This window comes from Lutzomyia longipalpis, chromosome 4 (assembly GCF_024334085.1).
Source record: "Lutzomyia longipalpis isolate SR_M1_2022 chromosome 4, ASM2433408v1".
NCBI lineage: Eukaryota > Metazoa > Arthropoda > Insecta > Diptera > Psychodidae > Lutzomyia > Lutzomyia longipalpis.
This window is the reverse complement of record NC_074710.1, coordinates 11355067-11375418: the sequence shown is the minus strand read 5'-3', so window position 1 is coordinate 11375418 and position 20352 is coordinate 11355067. Positions and strand designations below refer to the sequence as shown.

The following is a 20352-nucleotide window of genomic DNA, read 5'->3' as shown; positions in this document are numbered from 1 at the left end:
GTGACCCGTCTTTTGCGCCCAATTCACCCACCAATCTATATAATAAAGAAAGGCCTGTTTGTTGGTAATCGTCGTTCCGACTTTTCTATACAAATCCACACCGTTTATCCGATCGCGATGAAATTTGGTACAGAGGCTCCTTATAACAGGCGGTTTCAGATGGCCGTATTCATTTTCCCCCCAAAGCCCCCCTTCAGGTAGCCCCCATAGAGATTTCATGCAGTTTTTGCAAATTTTTGAATTTGGCGCCTAAAGTTTTGTATGAAAATGATTTCTTCTCTTTGCAATTTTTTTCTTTTGGGATCGATAAGTGGCCCAAATCTGCCTTTAAACCATCACAATTTATTTTCTCTCTAAAATTTGCGCGAAGCGCAACAAATCCCCGCGAAGCGGGGCGAGGTAAATTGGAGCGGAGCGACAATTTACCTCGTTTGCTCATATTTCCGCCACAGAATGCCTCAGATTTGTTTTGATTTATATGTGCAATTTCCAGTCTGATACCCCATTCAAATAAATTTCAATCACCCACAATGAAGGCAGTTGAAAAGCTAAATTTAGACTTTTTGTATGGCGCATCTCCTCGCCCACGCTCCACACTCTTTTGTCCATTTATTTTACCTCTCCGAAAGAGGATAACTTGTTGGACAATTGAATCGTCAATTTGGACGTATTAGCTCTCTTTAAATAGACTCTGTAGCCAGTGAAAGAGTACATTTTTCAGTTGGGATTTAACGCATATTCTTTTAAAAAAAATCCTTACAAGGATTGAAGAATTCTTCAGTTTAAAATCTTGAGAATATACGTGTATCCCTTAAAATACTAGATTAAGAAAATACTTTATAAAATATTAATTTTTAATTTGAAAAAAAATTTGACTAGAACAGTTACAAGGAATAAAAAATGAATGAGAGCTTCTCCTGAGCTTTTTATGTGACTGACATGATCCGAATCTTCTCCAGCATTTAGATAAAATTAGAAACAATTTAAAAACAGCCAGAATTGAGTGATTATTGGGCAATAATTAAGTTTGATTCATTTAATGGAAAGTTTATTGATCAATTGATTTGTTTGAATGACATATGAAGGCTCAAAAAAATAACAAATCAATTATTCAACGATGTATGATCAAAAGTATTGAAGGAATTTAGTTTGAAACACTTTCTCAAATAATTCAGAGAAGATTCAAATGATTCGTTAAAAAATCCTTCACAATTTTTTTTACATCATTCCATTAAGACCATTAAGAGTTATGCCGAAAGACTTTCAATTTTCAGATAGATCACTATTTTGTGGGATTTTCCGTACAACATTTTGCAAAAAAAAATCACAAATTCCCCAACCTTAGGCCATCACGAATAAAAATGTACTGGTAAGCTGACCAAGCTTACGGGAGCTGTGTTTCTTTCAGTGTACCAATTTTGTGAGAGCAAACTAGAACGCGAATTAATTTAAATACGCGCAAAGTCGGGAAAAGTTGAAAAGTCATACCCTAAGAAATGTTTGGAAGGCCATATCTCGAGAACGGATCCATAGATTTTCATAATTTTTTTTTGTTTGAAAGGTCTTGAAGTCAGCTATAACATATCGAAAAATGAAAAAAATTTATGTCGCCATTTTCGAAAAATTTATGACGATATTTTCGAAAAATTCGAGTTCGAAATTTTCGAAAACTTTGTTTTTGACATTAGCGCCTCTTGCGGTCATTTCTCGAAGTTGCAATGTTCTAGGGATTTGTAGGGTTTCTCGAAACCTTTCATTTGTGCTTGAATTGATCAAGATCGGACTTGTAGAACCCGAGATATAACATGCCAACTTTAGAAGGCTATATCTCGAGAACGGATCCATAGATTTTCTTCATTTTTGGCATGAAGCTAGATAATATGGTCAGCTACAACATATCAAAAAATGAAGAAAATTTATGTCGCCGTTTTCGAGATATTCATCGAAATCTCATCGAAAATTGTTTTTGATTTTTGGCCCCCTAGCGGTCACTTTTGAAACTTCCGATGTTCTAGAGAATTGTAGGGTTTGTTGAGATCTTTCATTTGAGCCCGGGTTGATCAAAATCGGTCAAGCCGTTTTCGAGTTATGGTCGATTTTCGATGAAAAATTGTGGCGGCCATATTGACTAAACGGCTTGACCGATTTTCGAAAATGAGATATCGTTGGAAAGGTCTTGATGGTCCCTACAACATATCAAAATTTCAGCCCTCCAGCTATAATAGCGGCTGAGATATAGCGAAAACAAAATTTTGAGGTTATTCAAAATGGCGGACGGGGGGGTGGGGGGTAAAATTTGACGTCATAATCGGACGTCTTCCAGTCGACTTTTAAACTTTGCCGTTTACCGCAAGTCTCTATCTATTACCGTTCTCTTGCAATTTAACGTTGTACTACGGACGGCCGGATGGACGGCCGGCCGGAAAAAATTTTTTTTTGGCGCATACGTTTTTTGGAATGTGGGGACCCTAATTCGTGCTCATCCCAAGTTTGAGCCCGATCTGACGACTTTCGATTTTGCTCGGTACACAAAAGCTGTGTCTGAAAGAAACACAGCTAAAATCTAAATCGCATAATTTCTTTGCAAAACTTTATCAAGATGTTGGTTTTTTTCTTCTTATTTTTTTTTCGAAGTGAAAAAAAATGTTCAAGAGCATTTCAAGGGATTTCCCTCCGGAGGAACTAACCGATTTGTTCTATTTTGCAATTTTTTATTTTATTGTAAACTTCTTTTCATGTTGATTTGAATCTTAACATAGGTAACAGTCATGTGGGAAAATGTAGAACCATAAATGAGGAAATAGAAAAGAACAATAATTGTGCTTTAATTTAAATAAACTTCACTTGAAAATTAATTTTATTCAGAATGAGAAACAGAGTAAAAGGTGATGAGACCTGTTTTCAACTGAAATGTATTGAAAAATCAGTTAAAGTTTTTAATCTTAAACGTCCGGAAGAGAATCTTCTTGAGGAAAAAACTCCGAATTGATGTGAAAAATGATTTCAAAATGATCAAGATAATGAATTAATAAAATTTCCCAATTTTCCTCGTGGCTCAATAAATCCAACAGGTGGTGTGTGAAACACCGTGAAAATTTTTACTCTCTGTCCCGTAAGGTTGCCTCACAACACGCCATTGTGTTGGGAAATTAATTGAAGTTCGCGGAGCAATGAAAAATGTACATTGATAAATTAAAAATATACAAGATTTGTTGATTAACTAACTAGTTTTAGATGTTTCGTCGTGAATGGGAAGAATAATTAACAATGTGAAAATTTGTACCTATTGAAAAAATTACAATTTTCACCTTGATTTATGCTTTTCTCACACTTTTTCACACTGCTGTGACGACTTTTCATTGATTGATTTTCATTTGTGCAGTTATGAAAGGAATAACACTCACATATTTTTCTTCTAATCTAATTCTATTTATATTGTATAAAATTCATTTGCTGAGGAATCCGTATCAATTCCACGTAAATCAACACGCAAAGATTTGCGCAAAAAATGCCCCATTTTATTTTTACCATCAATTAGAAGCATTACCTAGACGACATCATTTTGCGGAAAGATAAGATTTGATATGGATGTAGTTTACTCATTTGCTGAATTTATTTGCTTGTGAAGTACTTATCATGGCAAAATGATAAGGAAACATTGAGCCTTGTCCGGAACACATGGAGATTTAAATACACCTACACGCTACTCTTTTTTCTTCTTCTCAAACAACATCCCACAAATAAATTTTTCAGTGCGTCATACAGAAATTCCCCCGAAGAAGCAATTTCTCTTTCATCTCGCAATTTTAATTCCAACACACCTTTCATTTTTTTTCAGTCTTTAAGTGATCAATTCAGTGAATTTGTACTCAAAAGAAATAATATACGTAATAGTACTTGAGAAAAATGAAACCACCAACATTAATCTTTAATTTCTTCTTACTTAAAACCATAAAATTGTCAAGAGAACAGGTAGAAAAATATATTTAATTATTACTTTTGTGACTTTTTTGAATTTATTCAGGGTTACAGGGAGCAGATGTTATAAGACGTACGTATAGAGCGTAACTATCTTGCCTTTTATTCTTACTCTTATTCTTTTAAATTTATTTAAAAAAAAACAAAGTATTTAAGTAAAAGTTTAATTAAAATGTTTCATAAAGAAAATACGATAAAATTCACTTCCGTAACTCCTTGTGAACGTTCTCAATGAGTTCAAAGCTCTATGAACCGAGTGATTGTGTTGTGAAGTTATTAAGAAAAATTCTTTGCCCTCTAAATATTTTGCTAAAATCGTTAAAACTGCTTTAAGTGAATTCTTTTAAATTGTTGAATTTTATATTCATTTGTTGAATTATTTCCTCACTGAAAATTTTCTTCATGTTACTGAATTTCATTTCCTTTTACTAAATATTTCCTTCAGTTACTCAACTTCTAAAGTTTCTGAATATATTCTACAGTTGCTGAATTCCTTATTTGCTACTGGATTTATTCTGTAGTCTCTAAGTTTTTCCTTCAAACGCTGAGTTATACTTCTTCAGTTGTTCATAATCTTTTGCAGAATATCTTCTTTAGTTATTGTTGAATTTCTTATTAATTTGCTTAATTTCTTTATTTGTTGCTGAATTTCTTTTCAATTTCTGGAATTTCTTCTTCAAACGCTAGATTTCTTCCTTAGTTTCTGAATTTACTTTTTAACGCTAAATTTCTTCTTCGACTCTTTGACTATTTTTTTTTTCAGAAATTGAATTTCTTTTCTATTTCTTGAATTACTTTTTTTTCAGTTCCTTCTAAAGTCCTTCTTCAGTTTATAAAATCTTTAAGTTACCTTATAATCTTCTTGACTAAATTTCTCGTTAAAACGCTGAAACAAGATTTCCTCCTTTCAATTTTCCTACGAAGATCTCACTTTTGAGCATATTAACATTCGCACAGTAAGGAGTGCGAGAGATTGTAGTTCGAAAATCCAACTCTGAAGGTCTCTATTGAAAAATCTTAACAGGTGCTTCTTCATAATGCATCCAATTGAAGATTATGCATAAAATTTACTATTTACAAAACATTCCTTTTCGTGTGATTCACATAACCTCTAATTACGTGATATCAATCAATGGCAAAATATGCCATTGTATGGCGTGCAATGAAAGAGGAAATGCGACAAAATCTCATGCTCCATCATACCCGTTCACATAATACAAAAATCATCACGTGTAATTGCATTTTTGATTTTGCAACGAAACACCCAACATACGAAGTGACAGTGAGATGCTTTTTTTAGCTGCCATTTGCATTTTTTTTTCACATTGCACTGTCGCGACATTTTGACTTTTATTTTTTATTTGTGCATTTTAAGCACCAAAAAGAGCACGTTTTTTTTAAATATAAAAGAAATTTTAAACAATTGATCTGTGACGCTTCTTCCATGCATTGAAAATTATACAATCACCATGAAAGAGAGCATGGTGGTGGAAAATGAAAAATGAGAGAGGAAAAAATGGGTGAAAAATGCTCATTTGGAACTTATTTAACACACAAACACATCCCTCCCCTTTTGAGAGAAAAAAATAAATAAAATAAAAATACATGGAAGGTGTATTTGTCGATGAATTTTGCACACGATGTGTTGGATTAAAAGTTGTGAGCTCAGCAGTTGGGCATTGAGGCTCGTCGATGGATGTATATTACTGTGTGCCGGGTCTGATTAAATTTATATATATATGGCTCGTGTATAATATATATAGACATTTTAACTCGTGCTAATCCCTCTCTATCTCGCGTCAGGCTCAGTTCAGTTGCTCTCCAGCAATCCGCTGAACTGGTTCACAAAATTGTTGGACAATATTTGCCTTATCTCAGTGTTATCTGGCGAAAGGGCAAGATATTCATTAAAAAAAAAAGAGTTTCTTTTCTTAACAAAAAACATTCATTGTGATAAGAAGAAAGTGGCGGGAATTTCCACAAAGACATATTTTTTGGGACAGTTGAACGTTGCTTTTGTTGAAGAAAAGTTTGGAAATTATTGATTAAAAGATGCGCCAAAAAAAATTACCAATTTACTGCTGAAGTGAAGTGAGAAAATTTCCCTCCAATTTTCTGCATGGCAGAGAGGAAAAGCAGTACCCAGAAGTGAAATCGAACATTTTAAAAGAAGGGGGGCCGCGAGAGAGTTTAAAGAAGAAGAGAAATAAAAAAAATGTGCAAAAACTACAATAAAAATGTGCTATTTAATTGCGCCAGAAGCAAAAATGGGTGGAAAAAGTCAATAGAAAATACGTCATCTTTTCGAAAATTTATTTGATAAAAAAAAGTTATAATGCTACAGCAGCAAAATATCGAAATAACTACCTTTTTATCAACATCTCTGTGTGAGTTTAATTCTTACACCATAAAGGAACATTTTGCATTTTTCTCCGTGTGAACTGTTGAACAGCTCAATTGTGCAAATATTTTCTTCCATCAACACTGAAAAAAAAGTATTTTATCAGTGTTTTAATCATTATCTGTATGTGCGATAAGAGTGTCAAGTTTGTGCTTGGAAAACTTTAGTGATACATTAAAATATTTAGAGGTTGAATGCTCTATTATATACCTTAGAACGTTTGAAAAATATGCATAAGATGTGATGGAGTTCAAAAAACATTTCCCACATTTTTTCAGACATTTTTCTCGACAAATTTTCCTTCCCTTTAATTTTCACGATATTAGCAAAATTTTCGCCAGATTATTATCACAGACCGACCACAAGAGGAGGGAGACCACACACAGAGACACCCAAATGAGATTTTATCGTGCATTTTGCGACAGTCAATCATCGCCAGAAAAGTCACATTTTCTTCTCTTATGTGCCGTGTGAAAATGATAAGAATGCGATACTATAGGGGGGATGGCGGCAATTAGAGGATTTTCCTACTCATTTTTTTTTACAACCAGCAAATGATGGAATTGATAATACAAAAAAAAAACATTTCGCGTTAAGATCTATAAACCATACAGTACGTTTTTTTTTACGTTTTCCTTGCCCTCGCATATCTCATGGATGAGATCAATTCAATTGGCAATTGTGTGACGAATTGGTGAATTGTTTTGTTCGCCAATTCAATTTAATATTGCACAATCAGAATTAACCGCCACAGACGGCGAATCGTCATTCCCGAACAACTGCACCGTAAACCTCATTCGTGAGCAATTCAATTTGCACTGCACCGACAAAAGGGGTTAATCAATCTTGTAAATTGTTAACAATTTAGAACGCAATAAATTCATATAACTGAAAAGCCAATGAAAATGCAAATAATTTGAAAATTATTGATTTGACTTAAATTATAAATTTAATTGGTAATTCTTGACGGAACCTTTGTAATGTTTTTTGTAAGAGTATTTTTTTCCTTCCGGGGACGTCAATAAATTCGGTGCCGGTCTAAAGGAAACTATTCTTTTTCCCAAAGCTTTCGGCGTTACACTACGCCTTCCTCAGTGATACTAAGGGGAGACATTTATTTTCCAACGTTATGACAAGAAATTTACAATTTTCAGATTAAATCTCAGGAACATGAATTTTTCCGAGTACAACTTACAGTTTGTCAAATATTTAAACCCTTGTCAACAATCTCCTCAGCATTTCTTGGCATTTTATATCTAAAATTAATTCAAAATACAATAAATTAACTAAATTTCTAACTTAATACAAAAAACAGCACTTATGGGTGGAAACAATAATTACCGGCAGGGAAATTTTCAGTAAACTATTATAAATTTCTATACCATATATTAAAATCGTTTAAAGAAAATATTATAGGCTACCGGTTGGCAGGACGAATTGTACTTTCCATCAATGAAGGTTAACCATTACGTGCTAGCACAAAGTTTGAATTTGATCTCAGGGGATTGAACCTATAACCCAAGCACGTAAATCTTATCAAATAGCTTCGGATCATTGTGTTTGAAATGTTAGTAAATGTGTTTGGTTTAGTTGAAATTACAACCGTTGTGCTTATTTGCGCTACTGACTACAATACTGTAAAGACTTTTCATTTTTCTTTCTATTTTTATTTAATATTCAATCAATGCCAGAATTCTACATATCTCTAGATTTTTACTTCCTGGCTGTTTAATAATCTGATTTTATCAATACTAAATTATTTACTTTATAAAAATTCATCTTGTTCCTAAAATTCAGCGCCATCTACATTCTAGAATTATGTGCTACATTTTTCTAGGAAAGAAACTCTACATCGTGCTGGAAGAACTATTAGTACTTATGTATTTCTAGCCCTTATTTCTTTTACTGGATTTAAGCGAAAGAATATTAGAATTATTTGAAAATTTGAGCTATAGCAGCGCCATTAAAGTTCACCCAGAATTAAATTCAACTAATCTAAAGTTGTTTTACTAATTTCATAAACACAATGATTCTGTTCAATATACATAAAGTGAATTTAAAAATAAAAAAAACTTAGAGTAGAATTTGCAGAATGACAAACTATTACCTATTTAGCAATATTCAAGTACAATGATTAACTTATTTAATTATCTTATCACAAATTGTCGGCAATTCATTGAAGAAAAAACACTTAATTCAGAGATAGCAATAGAATGCATTCATTTTTAAATCATTCAACCCCTTTTTTGCATATGAGGCGATGATGGTACGACTAAAATAAATCAGTGCAGAGAGAAAGAAATGTTTTAAAATTTTCCACTGCAGCAGCAAAACTTATCTAATGAGATCAAGTTCCTCTTAATTGTTAAGATGGTGAAATGCAATTGGTGACAATTTGTAAAGCCACTCACTTTTATATTTTCCATTCGCCTTTTGTGATTTTATCTAAAGCAGCTCTCTTTCTTTTTTAAGTATATTTCTGAGTACGGGTAAATAAATTGAAAAGTAACAATCAAACTTCAATTAATGGCCAACATTGGCGTCACACTGTATCAGTTGAAGAAGAATTTGAGATTTCTTTTCGTTGGATAACATTATCTCAATCTTAAAGCAAACATAGGGATTATTCTCCATCAATTTGGTGGATTTTTTTTTAAATTGTATTTCATGGAGTATTTTTTGTGGGAAAATTGTTCAGGTCAAAATACATGCGAGATAAATTTTTGTGCAAAAACTTGAGATGAATTTACAGCTCATGATTGATAACTATTTATCACCTGCCACTTGAATTGCCTCAATGATAATGTTGTCATTGTTACCATAAAAACCCCCTTCGTGACATCTCACCAGCCAGTCGCGCATTTACCTTCATCCAGAACACCTTGCTGTGGATAAAGCACAGGTCTCTCATTGTGGATCAGGAAATTTTGGGGAAAAGTACCAAGAGTGGGTCTTTCTCGTGTGTCTCGCGTGTGTGGCTAAAGTGCTAAAAATTAAGCTATTTTTTCTCATTAAGTGGAGTTATTTTTTCCTCTGAGATATTTGCGCCCGATTAACATCTCGATAATTGAATATCTTAATAATCTTAGACCCTTTATGCTTATTTTGCGTTTAAATAATTCAATAATTTCTCCATTCATTTTTATTTTATTACCAAATCATCATTCAATTTGAACCTAAGGTTTTGGCTAATTTGTATTTCAAATAAAGTCGTTATCATTTGGTTTAAATCTAATAAAGTGCGCGATAGATTAAATGAGATTAGCAACAGTTGTTGGGGAGTTTACAGACACACACACACATAAAAAAAAATACACAAAAAGTATTAGCGGAAATACATAAGGCTTAATTAAATCAATTTCAAATTAGTTTTTCTTGTGAAGAGAATATAATTACAAACAATATAAAACGGACATCGTATGTTCTGTTTTTTTTTTTTCTTCTTACAAATTTGCAATCCATCGTCACGCGCGCAAAAGTGTTAACAAATTTTTGTCTACAAAGAACTATTTTAATTTCGATTGAGCCAGTACATACCGCTCATAGTTAGCTCATTTAATGGTTAAATTGCTTAATTTGACCTTTTTTTCTTCTGATGAAAAATTAACTTTTCTCACTTTTCCCCTTTCTTCGTAATTGAACAAATTATATTAAATCTAAATGCTTGATAAATTCCCGCTCATATTAACTCTTTCATTTACAAAAGATTTCATCCAAATCGGTTTATTGGAAACTGAGAAAACTCTCATTTTATGTCGGAATTTGATGGAGCGGTATTTGAGCAAAAAACCAAAATGGCGTCTTTACACCGATATAATAATAAAGAGTTAAAAAGTCAGTTCTGGAAATTAAAAGAAAAAAGTCAAAGAATGAAGTAGATTCTCGTTAGAAAATCATTTCTATTCCTTTCGTTTTACAAGAGAATGTCAAATGTTGCATTCAAGCTTAATCTTTTTCTTTAAATGTGACTTTTTTTTAAAGGCAGTCACTTCCTAGTTTAGTGAAGAAACAAAGCACTAAATGATAATCTCAAAAAATCTTCAGAAATTCTCGGTTCATTTAATCCTTGTTTCGTTTTCATTTATTTTTAAATACATGCAATAAATTTATGCTCTTATCTAAATAAATTTATAACCAGATTAGATCAAATCTAATAATTTCTATATTGTGCGAATTGTGTCCTGGCTAAGAGACTTAAACGTATGTACGTTTTTTAAAGACTTTTAGGAGATTCTTAAAAAGCTTTTAAAGCAGTAGAATGTCAGCTTTTTTTTAATTCTAAAGCTCAATAAAAGTTCTTACTTAGACACAAAATATATTGACCTAAGTGAAAAACAAATAAAATATACCACAAAACAAATATATTATCTAATCTTTTTTAGATAGGTTGGTACTTAAATAAATGAGATAATAATGATAAAGTTGTAGGTTTAACATTGTCCTTTAATTGAATTACCTACTTATCCCAGTGATAAAAAAATAACAATTTAATTAATTGATTTTTTAGTAAGTAAATTCTCTTCACAAACTGAAAGATTTTGGTTTGAATGGTTTTTTTCTTAAAATTTGTAGAGAAAATAATTTTTTCTACATATTTAAAATTTATTCAGGAAATACCCGATATATCCTCGTTAAATCTTTCTGCTTGAGATGGTTAATTTTTTTTGGTGATGACGCAAATATTTGGCATTTAATCTTGCGAATTAGAAAAGAAGTTTAAAACGACATTCTTTTAGAAGTAGTTTTTCTATTCTTCCTTTCATTTCGTTTTTTTTAAAGTTGATTTTATTTTAAAGCGATGATTGAAAGTCTATTAAAAAGCCTCTTTTGAAAATTATTGAAAGAAAATTTGCAGATTTGAATGAATTTCCGAGAAAATAGACGAATATAATAGGGTGAAACAACTCAAAGAAATTACAGTATAATCTACATAATCAATACCTTTTAACAAAAAGCTTTTTTTTACCTTGATCTTGGCATCATGTTCATTGCAAAATAAAGCTGTACCTTCGCAAAAATATTCAATACGTTACAATTTCCTGTGAGAGTACGTTGGCATGGCTAACATGCAGTTTTATCAATGAAATTTTTTTTTATAATTTTATTCAAAACACGTCTAGAATGGAGGTTTAGTTTTATTCAATTTTATTTGCCGCTTTGTTTTCCTGAAGTGCGATCACACCGTCATAAAGAGGAAAAACCTCACATTGGGTGCCGTATAAACTTTGTAGAGAGATTCTAAGAAAAATTGGCGGGAAAATTGATGAGGGTCAGCAAAAAAAGGCAGTTATATCTCATAATCATGTGTGGCCTTCCTCGGGTTCTCTGCGGTGCTGTGTGTGTCTAATTGATTTTGCGCTTTGGCAAAAATCGTGACATAATTGTAAATGCAATAATATTGGCAATAAATAAAAGAAAAAAAAAACTCAAAAGTAAACCTCATTAACTCCACACGCTCCATCACATTTTATAATAAAATTTTTGAAATTTATTTATTGATATTCACACCAACAGTGGAGGAAGTTCATGTGTTCATTGCACTTGTGACCCTGCCATTTTTGGTGTGTGTGTGTTGGATCAGATGAAATGCAAAACACCCCAACTAAGGGCTCTAAAAACAAAGTTTGTTCTTCCTTCTCCCACTCACAGATTCCAACAAAGAGAAAATCAAATTAAAATTGCGTGGGAAGTGATAAGAAAGCAACACAACAGCTTTAGACGGCGAGACTGATAGTGAACAAAATAAATTAATAAGAATTTTCTGTGTGTGAAGAAGCTCCCAGAGATAGTTGGTGGAGGAGTGCAGAAAATCAGAGCAGAGCCTTGAAGCATTGATTAGGAAACAATTAGCAAACAATATTGAAAAGTGCATATGATATTGAAGTGGCGGCTTCGAATATAAACGGAGCAGCGAAAAAAATCGTGATAGCGAAATGAATCGCCTTGCTGGAAGCCTCCTAATTCTGGGAGGAGTATTTTTTGTGATATCTAGTCATGTACAAGGATTTCTAGTCACTAGACAAATTGAGGAGTGGCCTGAATCATGTGATAGGTATATACTTGACCCGATTTTTTTTTCATACATTTTAAATCTCCTTATCAATGTGCTTTAGAAAAATCCTTGAAGGTTTTCTTCTGATGAGAAGATTTTTCCAAAATGAAAATTATTGCTCCAAATTCTTAAGATTTATCTATAATACAAAAGTGATGCAATTATTTGTGGATTATTGTCAGAAAAAAGGACACTATGTACGATAAAGGATTTTTTAATAAGATACCTGGACAATATGTTGTTTAACCATTTCTGGTTTTTTGGGGTATACGTCGACCCAAACGTGAGACATTTTATTTTGCCAAATTTTTATGAATTTAATTGTTTTTCCAAGTTACAAATGCATCAAATTCACATAAAAGACACCAAAGAAGACGTTCTGACTGAGAAAAGTCCTATGAAAGCATCTAGACAATAAATATCGTGATAGAAAGAGCTCATGTTTCAATGTTTCTCGTGGACGCGAAAGGGTTAAAAACTTAAGATGTATTGATATATTTTTAACAGTAAATTAAAAATTCAAAAATTAAATTAATAAATTCATAAAATTAAAATTTAAGGACAAAAAACGTAAATTAACATTTTGTCCCATGGTTGGGGCAAAAAGTTAAAAGTGCAAGGTGTCGGAAAATGTACTGAAAATGCATTTTCCCGTTAAATTAGAAAATAATCGTCTGAGACAAAGTTGTAGCCCGAAGAATTTCCTATAACATAAATATTTTTAGGGAAATCAGGAGAATGTTTCTCCTAAAAAACGCAAAATACTAACTTTTTGCCCCATGTCCCCCTTTCTTCTTTAATCGGTTATCGTTTTTGCATTCGGATTAGTAGCTTTTGACATTATTAGACGTTTCATTTTAAACGCTTGACGTTTATTTCTTAGCTTTCAATTTATTTTTCTAACAATTTGATGTTCTTTATTCAACGTTTAACTCTTGATATTCCTTTGTTTTTTAACGATTATCACGTTTTTTTTTGTAGATTATTCAAATTTTTACATTAAACTTCCTTTTCTAACGTTTGAGGTGTACGTTCACACGATTACAATAGGGGCGTGGTTTTTATATTTTCATGTAAATATTTTCCAATTTCTTCCAACTAAGTTTATCTGTTTGACTTTTTCTGAATATATTTTTGACTTTTCACAAAGTTTTCTTTAATGGGTATTATTTAAAAATAAGTGCATGAAACCAATAACAGTGAATAGACTCCTTTTCTTTTGTGATGGCATTCTACTTAGATTTGATTGAAAAATTTTCTTTAATAAAAATCAAATTCTTCAAATCAATTTTAACAAAAATCTCATTAAATTTTAAATGTTTTATGAGGTCAGCAAGGACTCTCTACTGCCTAAATAAATAAAATGTGCCTTTATTAGCCCCTTTTTGAACCTTTTACAACATTCAAATGAAAAATAATCTTTAAACCTTTAAAGCCCTTTCTTCTATTGTCCTTCAAATATTACCTACAAAATAAATCTAATTTTCTCAATTTGTTATTTTTATTTATTTTTCAGTGAAATTTACTGCTATGGCCCCCTCCTGCATACCGTACAAATGGCTCATCTCTTCAATGACTCCAAGACTTTCGTGGATATGAAATTGAAACAAAATCCGGATGTTACGTTACAACTCTTCCGGGATTTCATGGCGATACACAATAATGAACCAACACGGGAGCAAATTCGGAATTTTGTTGATGAGAACTTCGAGAAGGAGGGCTCAGAATTTGAACCATGGACCCCAACGGATTGGCATCAAAATCCCAAATTTCTCGACAATATACGCGATGCGAAGCTCAAGGAATTCGGTAGGGAGCTCAATGATTTGTGGCTGAAGTTGGGCAGGAAGATGACGAAACAGGTGGAAGAGGAACCTGATAAATATTCCATTATTCACGTGCATAATCCCGTCATTGTACCCGGTGGGAGATTTCGGGAGTTCTACTATTGGGACTCCTACTGGATCATCAAGGGTTTGCTCTACTCAGAAATGTACCTCGTAAGTTTTTCTTTCTTTTCAAAAAGTCAATCATAACGCATCCAGTTATAAGAGTTGGTGTCCCACAACGTGCAAAAGTTTGTTTATGCGTTGTTATTTAATTTCTGAGTTGTATTAGTAGGCAAAATTGATTTTTTTTGTGAATATCAGTAATTTGATGCATAAAAATGGTCATATCTCTGGTTCTATAACAGCTACAGAAATTTATTGACTAATTTTGGAAAGTTACTGAAACAAGCTATAATTTGATATATAATATGATACTTTTCATGGTCACATCCAGAACACAAAATATCGACTTTTTGTTTTACCAAAACAGTTTTTTGTATTTTTCATCCTGAAGGAATGGTTCTAGAGATTTATGATGTTTTAGAAAGTTGTAGAGTTTTGTAAAACCTTTAATTTGATACTAAGATGAGCAAAATCGGTCAAGCAGTTCAGGAGATATGACTCTTATAACTTTTGAAATTCAAGAATTTTTCATACAGCTATATCTTCTAAACGGCGTCATAGATTTTCTTCATTTTCGGACTAGTGAAAGATAATAAGTCAGGCTATAACATATCAAAATTTAAAAGATTTGCCTAATGGGGATTCGGAGATATTGCCCCTTAAAGTTAGGCAATTTTTGTTTTTGACTTTAGCGCCTCTTGCGGCCATTTTTGGAACTTGGAATGTCCTAGACAGTTGTAGGGCTTCTTGAAACCTTTCATTTGATACCAAGATGATTAAAATTGGTCAAGCCGTTCTCGAGTTATATTGAAAAAACACTTTTTGCTTTAGGCCGCCATATTTGCTAAACCGCTTGACCGATTTTCAAGTATGAATTATCGATGAAAACGTCCCACTGTACCCTACAACATACTAAAATTTCAGACCTCTAGCTGTAAGGGAAGCGGTTGACAGTATTTCAAAATGGCGGACGGCGGCCATCTTGGATTTTGAAAATGCGAAAAAATGAAATTTTACACCCACGTTTCTATAGAAAACTTCAAACCGGAAGTCTCTATCTGTTACCGTTCTCGAGCTATAAGGCAAAGTTTGGGCGACCGGCAGGACGGCCGGCCGGTCGGATCAAAAATTTTCCACCACCATTTTCGTAATGTGGGAAGTCTAAAACGTGCTCATACCAAGTTTGAACCCGATCTGAGGTGGTCGGTTTTTCCGATGATTACAATACTTGGTGTTGGCCACGAAGTGGAACACCAACTAATTTTAAAAAGAAAATTTCCAAAAAAAACGATTTTTATTTGAAATGATTTTTTATTAAAAAAAAAATATTTTTCTGTTTATAAAACAGACTGTAAAGGGTATGCTGTCGAACTTTCTGGAAATAATTTCACGATTTGGCTTCATCCCCAATGGGGGGCGCGTATACTACTCCCAGAGATCCCAGCCACCCCTCTTGGCGGGCATGATTAAAGCCTATTTGGAATTTACAAATGATGAGGAATTTGCCATTCAGGCTGTTCCACTGTTGGAGCATGAATTCAACTTTTGGTTCAATAATCACACAGTTCAGTGCATGGGGCATACGGTTTGCACGTACGGGGACAAATCTAAAGGACCCCGTCCTGAGTCCTACCGTGAGGATGTAATCTCAGCTGAAGAATTCCCCACTGAGGAGGAAAAGCAGGAGCACTATTCCGAACTGAAGGCTGGCGCTGAGAGTGGCATGGATTTTTCAAGTCGATGGTTCATCGATGATAAAGGTTTGTTTCTTTCTTATTTTTTTATAAAAAAAATCTTTAAAAAAATTCTTCAAAATGATCCTTTTTCTCTCTCCTTGAAATTCAGGTGAAAACGGTGGTGATTTGAGGAATCTCAAGACACGCTCAATTGTCCCAGTGGAACTCAATGCCATCCTCTTCTGGAATGCAAAGATCATTGCTGAATTCTATGCGCTGGGGAGGAATCTCACGAAAGCCGCAGAATTTGAGGCACGTGCAACGCAAATTGCAAATGCCATTCATGCATGCCATTGGCACGAGGATCTGGGTATATGGTTGGACTACGACTTGATTAATGCACGCCGTCGCAACTTCTTTGTCCCAACGAATTTGGCACCACTGTGGATGAAGGCCTACAATACAGCCCAGGAGGATCATATCACCGACAAAGTTCTCAGGTACATTGAATCCGAGAATCTTGACTCGTATCCGGGTGGTGTGCCGAATACACTGCAGAATACAGGTGAACAATGGGACTTCCCCAATGTTTGGGCCCCCATGCAGTACATGCTGATTGCCGGCTTGGATGGCCTTAGTGACCAAAGGGCGAAGGATTTAGCGCGTAGCTGGGCCACAAGATGGGTTCACTCCAACTACATCGTCTTTAATGACACACACGCCATGTTTGAAAAGGTAAGCGTCCTTTTTATCCCATTCTTTAAGAGAATTTTCTTCTAATCTAATCGTAACGGAATTATTTTTCAAAAACAAAAAAAAGAATAAGAAGCAAACTTAAAACACAAATGGCAAACATTCGGAAGCCATTTTGAATTTTTAAAATATTTCTCTTTTCTATCTATCTTTCTGCCAAATATTTCAATTTACAAAAGCTGTGTAGAGAGAATTCCTTTAACCTCTAGGCCGCCAAGCGGGGTCGTTGAACGACCCGAGCCCTATATTTCGTGCTATAACTTAATAAATATAAAAGATACCATTCCCATCTTTTGGAAATAAGTTCTTTGGTTATCTGAGGAGGTTGTGTAAAAATTTCAGCTCAATCCGTCCACCACAAGAAAAGTTATTAAGGAAAATGTAGAAGAAGGGATGTCAAAAATTGGTGTAACGGCCATGCTGCGGAAAATTTCTTAGAATGAAGTTAGTCACATCATGAATCATGTGGTTGAAGGGGTTGAAGGGTTTGTTTTTATTTCTCAATTTTCTTTCTCAGTGTCAAAATTATCGCGAATAAGTAACATAAACAACATAAAACATAATTAGAAGCATATAAATGTGCAAAACAATAAAGAATATTCGAGAAATATTGCCATTTATCACGGTGCGGGAAGTGAGGGGAATGTGGGGAAGTAGTGAAAAAAAAATAGCAGTTGCAGTCAACTTCGTGGCAAATTTCTCACGAAGAAAGTGTGAAAAATGTTTTTCCCTAATATCTTCTTCTGCGTGTTTCCGGGTGGCGAATTTGTAATGCAAGGGGCAAGAGGACTATATAAGGAGTCTAAAGGTAGTGACCCGACAGTTCCCGGTTGTATGGTTTATGAGAAAATCGACTTCCTTCTTGGGGTCGTTCAACGACCCCACCTTGGCTCTAAGGAACTTCCAAGGTCTTGGCGGCCTGCAGGTTAAAGAATTTAACTTTCTTTAGAATAGCCAAGCTAAATTTTGTTTCTCGTGATACAAAACAAAATGGCGGACTTGTGGAAGTCATCTTGAAAGCACTTAACGTATATTTTTTGTAATGTCTCACAGTCGAGTTTTGCAGATATTTTTTTTCTATTAAATACTTTAAAATAAATATCTCCTTCGACTTGAATCAATTAAAGTATTAATAAATCAATCTAACTGCTTTTTGGTTAAACAAAATGGCGGACAATTTGAAGCCATCTTGAAACACGCTAAAAAAAACGATTAAGGAAACGATGAGAATTAAATGAAAATTAAATTTTCTTTTCAGTACAATGCTGAGGAGATGGGCGGTCATGGCGGTGGGGGTGAATATGAAGTACAAATAGGCTTTGGCTGGTCCAACGGTGTCATCATTGAGCTCCTCAATAAATATGGGGATATCCTGTCTGCGCCAGGTTCGAAAAAGGATGCTAGTGAAATGGAAAATTTCTTGTAACAACCATCATTGTCTCTCATTCGTGGCACACAAAAAACACAGGTTTTATCATCTTCCCATTTCTATGTTGCTTCTATTGACGTTGTACAAAAAATGCGTTGCAAGAACCACCAAAAAAAGAAAAGAACACAAAATTAACTTTTACAACCAACTTTTTCCGCAGAAATTGTGGAAAATTAGTTGCAATTTTTTTCTTCACACAAAATTACACCAAAATTATCACACACAATTAATTTTTTTTTCAATCATACAAATTTGATGCTTTTTGTCGTTCATTCATTTTTATTATCAAATTGTGCTTCTGTCTCGTTTTTTTTTTTGCTTTGTAGTGATTTTTTTGTTTTGCAGAATTTATGTGAAAAACAATCACGTGGATTGAATCGTCTGATGTGTTTTTCACCTTTGAGAGTGTTTCTTGCTTCTGTGACGCCTTTAAATGTAGTGGCACAGCGTTTTTTTGCAATATAAATTAACAAAATTCCTGAATTATGACAGAAAAATATCTTCCACGAAGAAAATAATACTAATTTTTGAAATATTTCTACAAATAGGTTCATCATCTGATGGATTGAAGCCATTTAGTGCCTTAATTGTTGCCATTGTGGCTCTCTTTGGTACACTTTCATCGAGGATTTTTGGGTGAGGTAAGGACGCCAACGCCGCCATCTTTATTACCATGTCAAACTGTTTTTAAAATTCAAGAATTTGTCGAATAAACATTCTTCTCTCTCTCTCTCTTTTCAGCTTTAATTAAACCGCAATAACATGACTGAGGGTGTTTGTGCATAAATGCATGGCAGTGGACAAAAAGAAAAGTAACATGAAGCCACCATTTTGTTTTTCCATGAAACATTATAACAAAGATGGCGGGTGAAACAGGGAATTATTCTAATTATAGATACAAAAAAAATCACTCGATAAGACATTTAAAGCAACAACAAAAAACATAAGACAGTGAAAAAATCACGATTAAATAGAAAGAATTTAATAATTAGGCATTTTAAGTTGATGTTTTTCCTTTTCTACAAAGAACAACAAACATATCTTTCTTTTCCTCCTTTCAAACCTTGTGTTTTAGTACCAATTTACAATTTATTTTAATTGTGTGTGTAAATAGTAAATTTTAGCATGATTTAGGTACTTGTTTTTGTGTTAACTTCGTCAGCTTTAATATTTAGTAGAAGAGAAAAGAAACAAATTGTATAATTATTTTTGCTATGAAACGAAAAATATTTTATTATAAAAAAACATAAATATGGTGATTTAAATTCTACATTAATACAGAGACTAAAATTTATAAAAAGAGGGGAAAATCTATATTTTCGTGACAATTAACAGGTGTTAGCAGAGAATGAAAAAAAATCAATAAGTAGGTAAAGAAAAATTCTATCCCCCCAGTATTAGTTAATAATATTGTGTAAATAATAAGCAAGAATGTGTAAATAAATGAAAAAGAAAATGACAATTCCTACTATTTTTTATGTTGTTTTGTTGGTTTTTTATTACCCCCGAAAGCCATGATTAGCAAATAAGGACGCCATGGTCGCCATTTTGTCTTTCATTGTCTTGTTTCCCAAACCCTAAGCGCCATTTTTTACGGCATTTCAGTTGAAATATAATTATCCTTACTTTTATTTTCAGCTCTCTGGAAATGCTAGGAACATCAGTGAAGAAGTTGTGGAGATAAAAAGAAATAAAAAAAATATTACAAAATGAAAAAATATTTTGTATTAGTTGGGACGTTTTATTGCAAATTAAATTCAAAGAGTTGTTGCCTCAATTTTCCAACTTTTCCTTTTGCTGGGAGTGCTGGAAGCTGGAAGGATCCTGGGGGTGGGAAAACTTTTGATTTTCGGAGAATTTTGGCGGAGTAAATTTTCGAATATCTGGCGCGCTGGATTTTTTTGCACGAAAAAATTATAGAAACAATTAATTAAATATTATTGTATCGATGCAATTCCACTCAAAGCCGTTCCTTAAACATGAAAAATCATATTCGATTGAAAAGAAAACCTCGGAAATGCGAGAAAAAACCGTTTAGAAAGTTTAGGAATTTGAAACGTTTAAAAAACATTGATCGTTCCCCAAATAAAACATTCATGTTTCACCTTCGT

At 33.3% G+C, this 20352-nt stretch overlaps 1 protein-coding gene across 13 annotated transcripts in view; it reads left to right on the top strand.

Annotated features, from left to right (window-relative positions):
• Positions 1 to 19703, top strand: part of LOC129796304 (trehalase) — a 28686-nt gene extending 8983 nt beyond the window's left edge. The window contains exons 1-8 of one of the 13 annotated variants that reach the window (XM_055838112.1): positions 2282 to 6473; positions 12029 to 12431; positions 13948 to 14431; positions 15732 to 16143; positions 16229 to 16794; positions 18071 to 18197; positions 18790 to 18882; positions 18983 to 19703. In XM_055838112.1, coding sequence (XP_055694087.1) covers positions 12313 to 12431; positions 13948 to 14431; positions 15732 to 16143; positions 16229 to 16794; positions 18071 to 18197; positions 18790 to 18881 — 1800 coding nt within the window. In that variant the 5' untranslated portion in view covers positions 2282 to 6473; positions 12029 to 12312 and the 3' untranslated portion in view covers position 18882; positions 18983 to 19703. Of the gene's footprint in view, positions 1 to 2281; positions 10886 to 12002; positions 12432 to 13947; positions 14432 to 15731; positions 16144 to 16228; positions 16795 to 18070 lie in introns of those variants that run through there. The other 12 variants (XM_055838102.1, XM_055838104.1, XM_055838109.1 and 9 more) reach the window with 12 other exon arrangements.
• Positions 19704 to 20352: the final 649 nt, after the last annotated feature.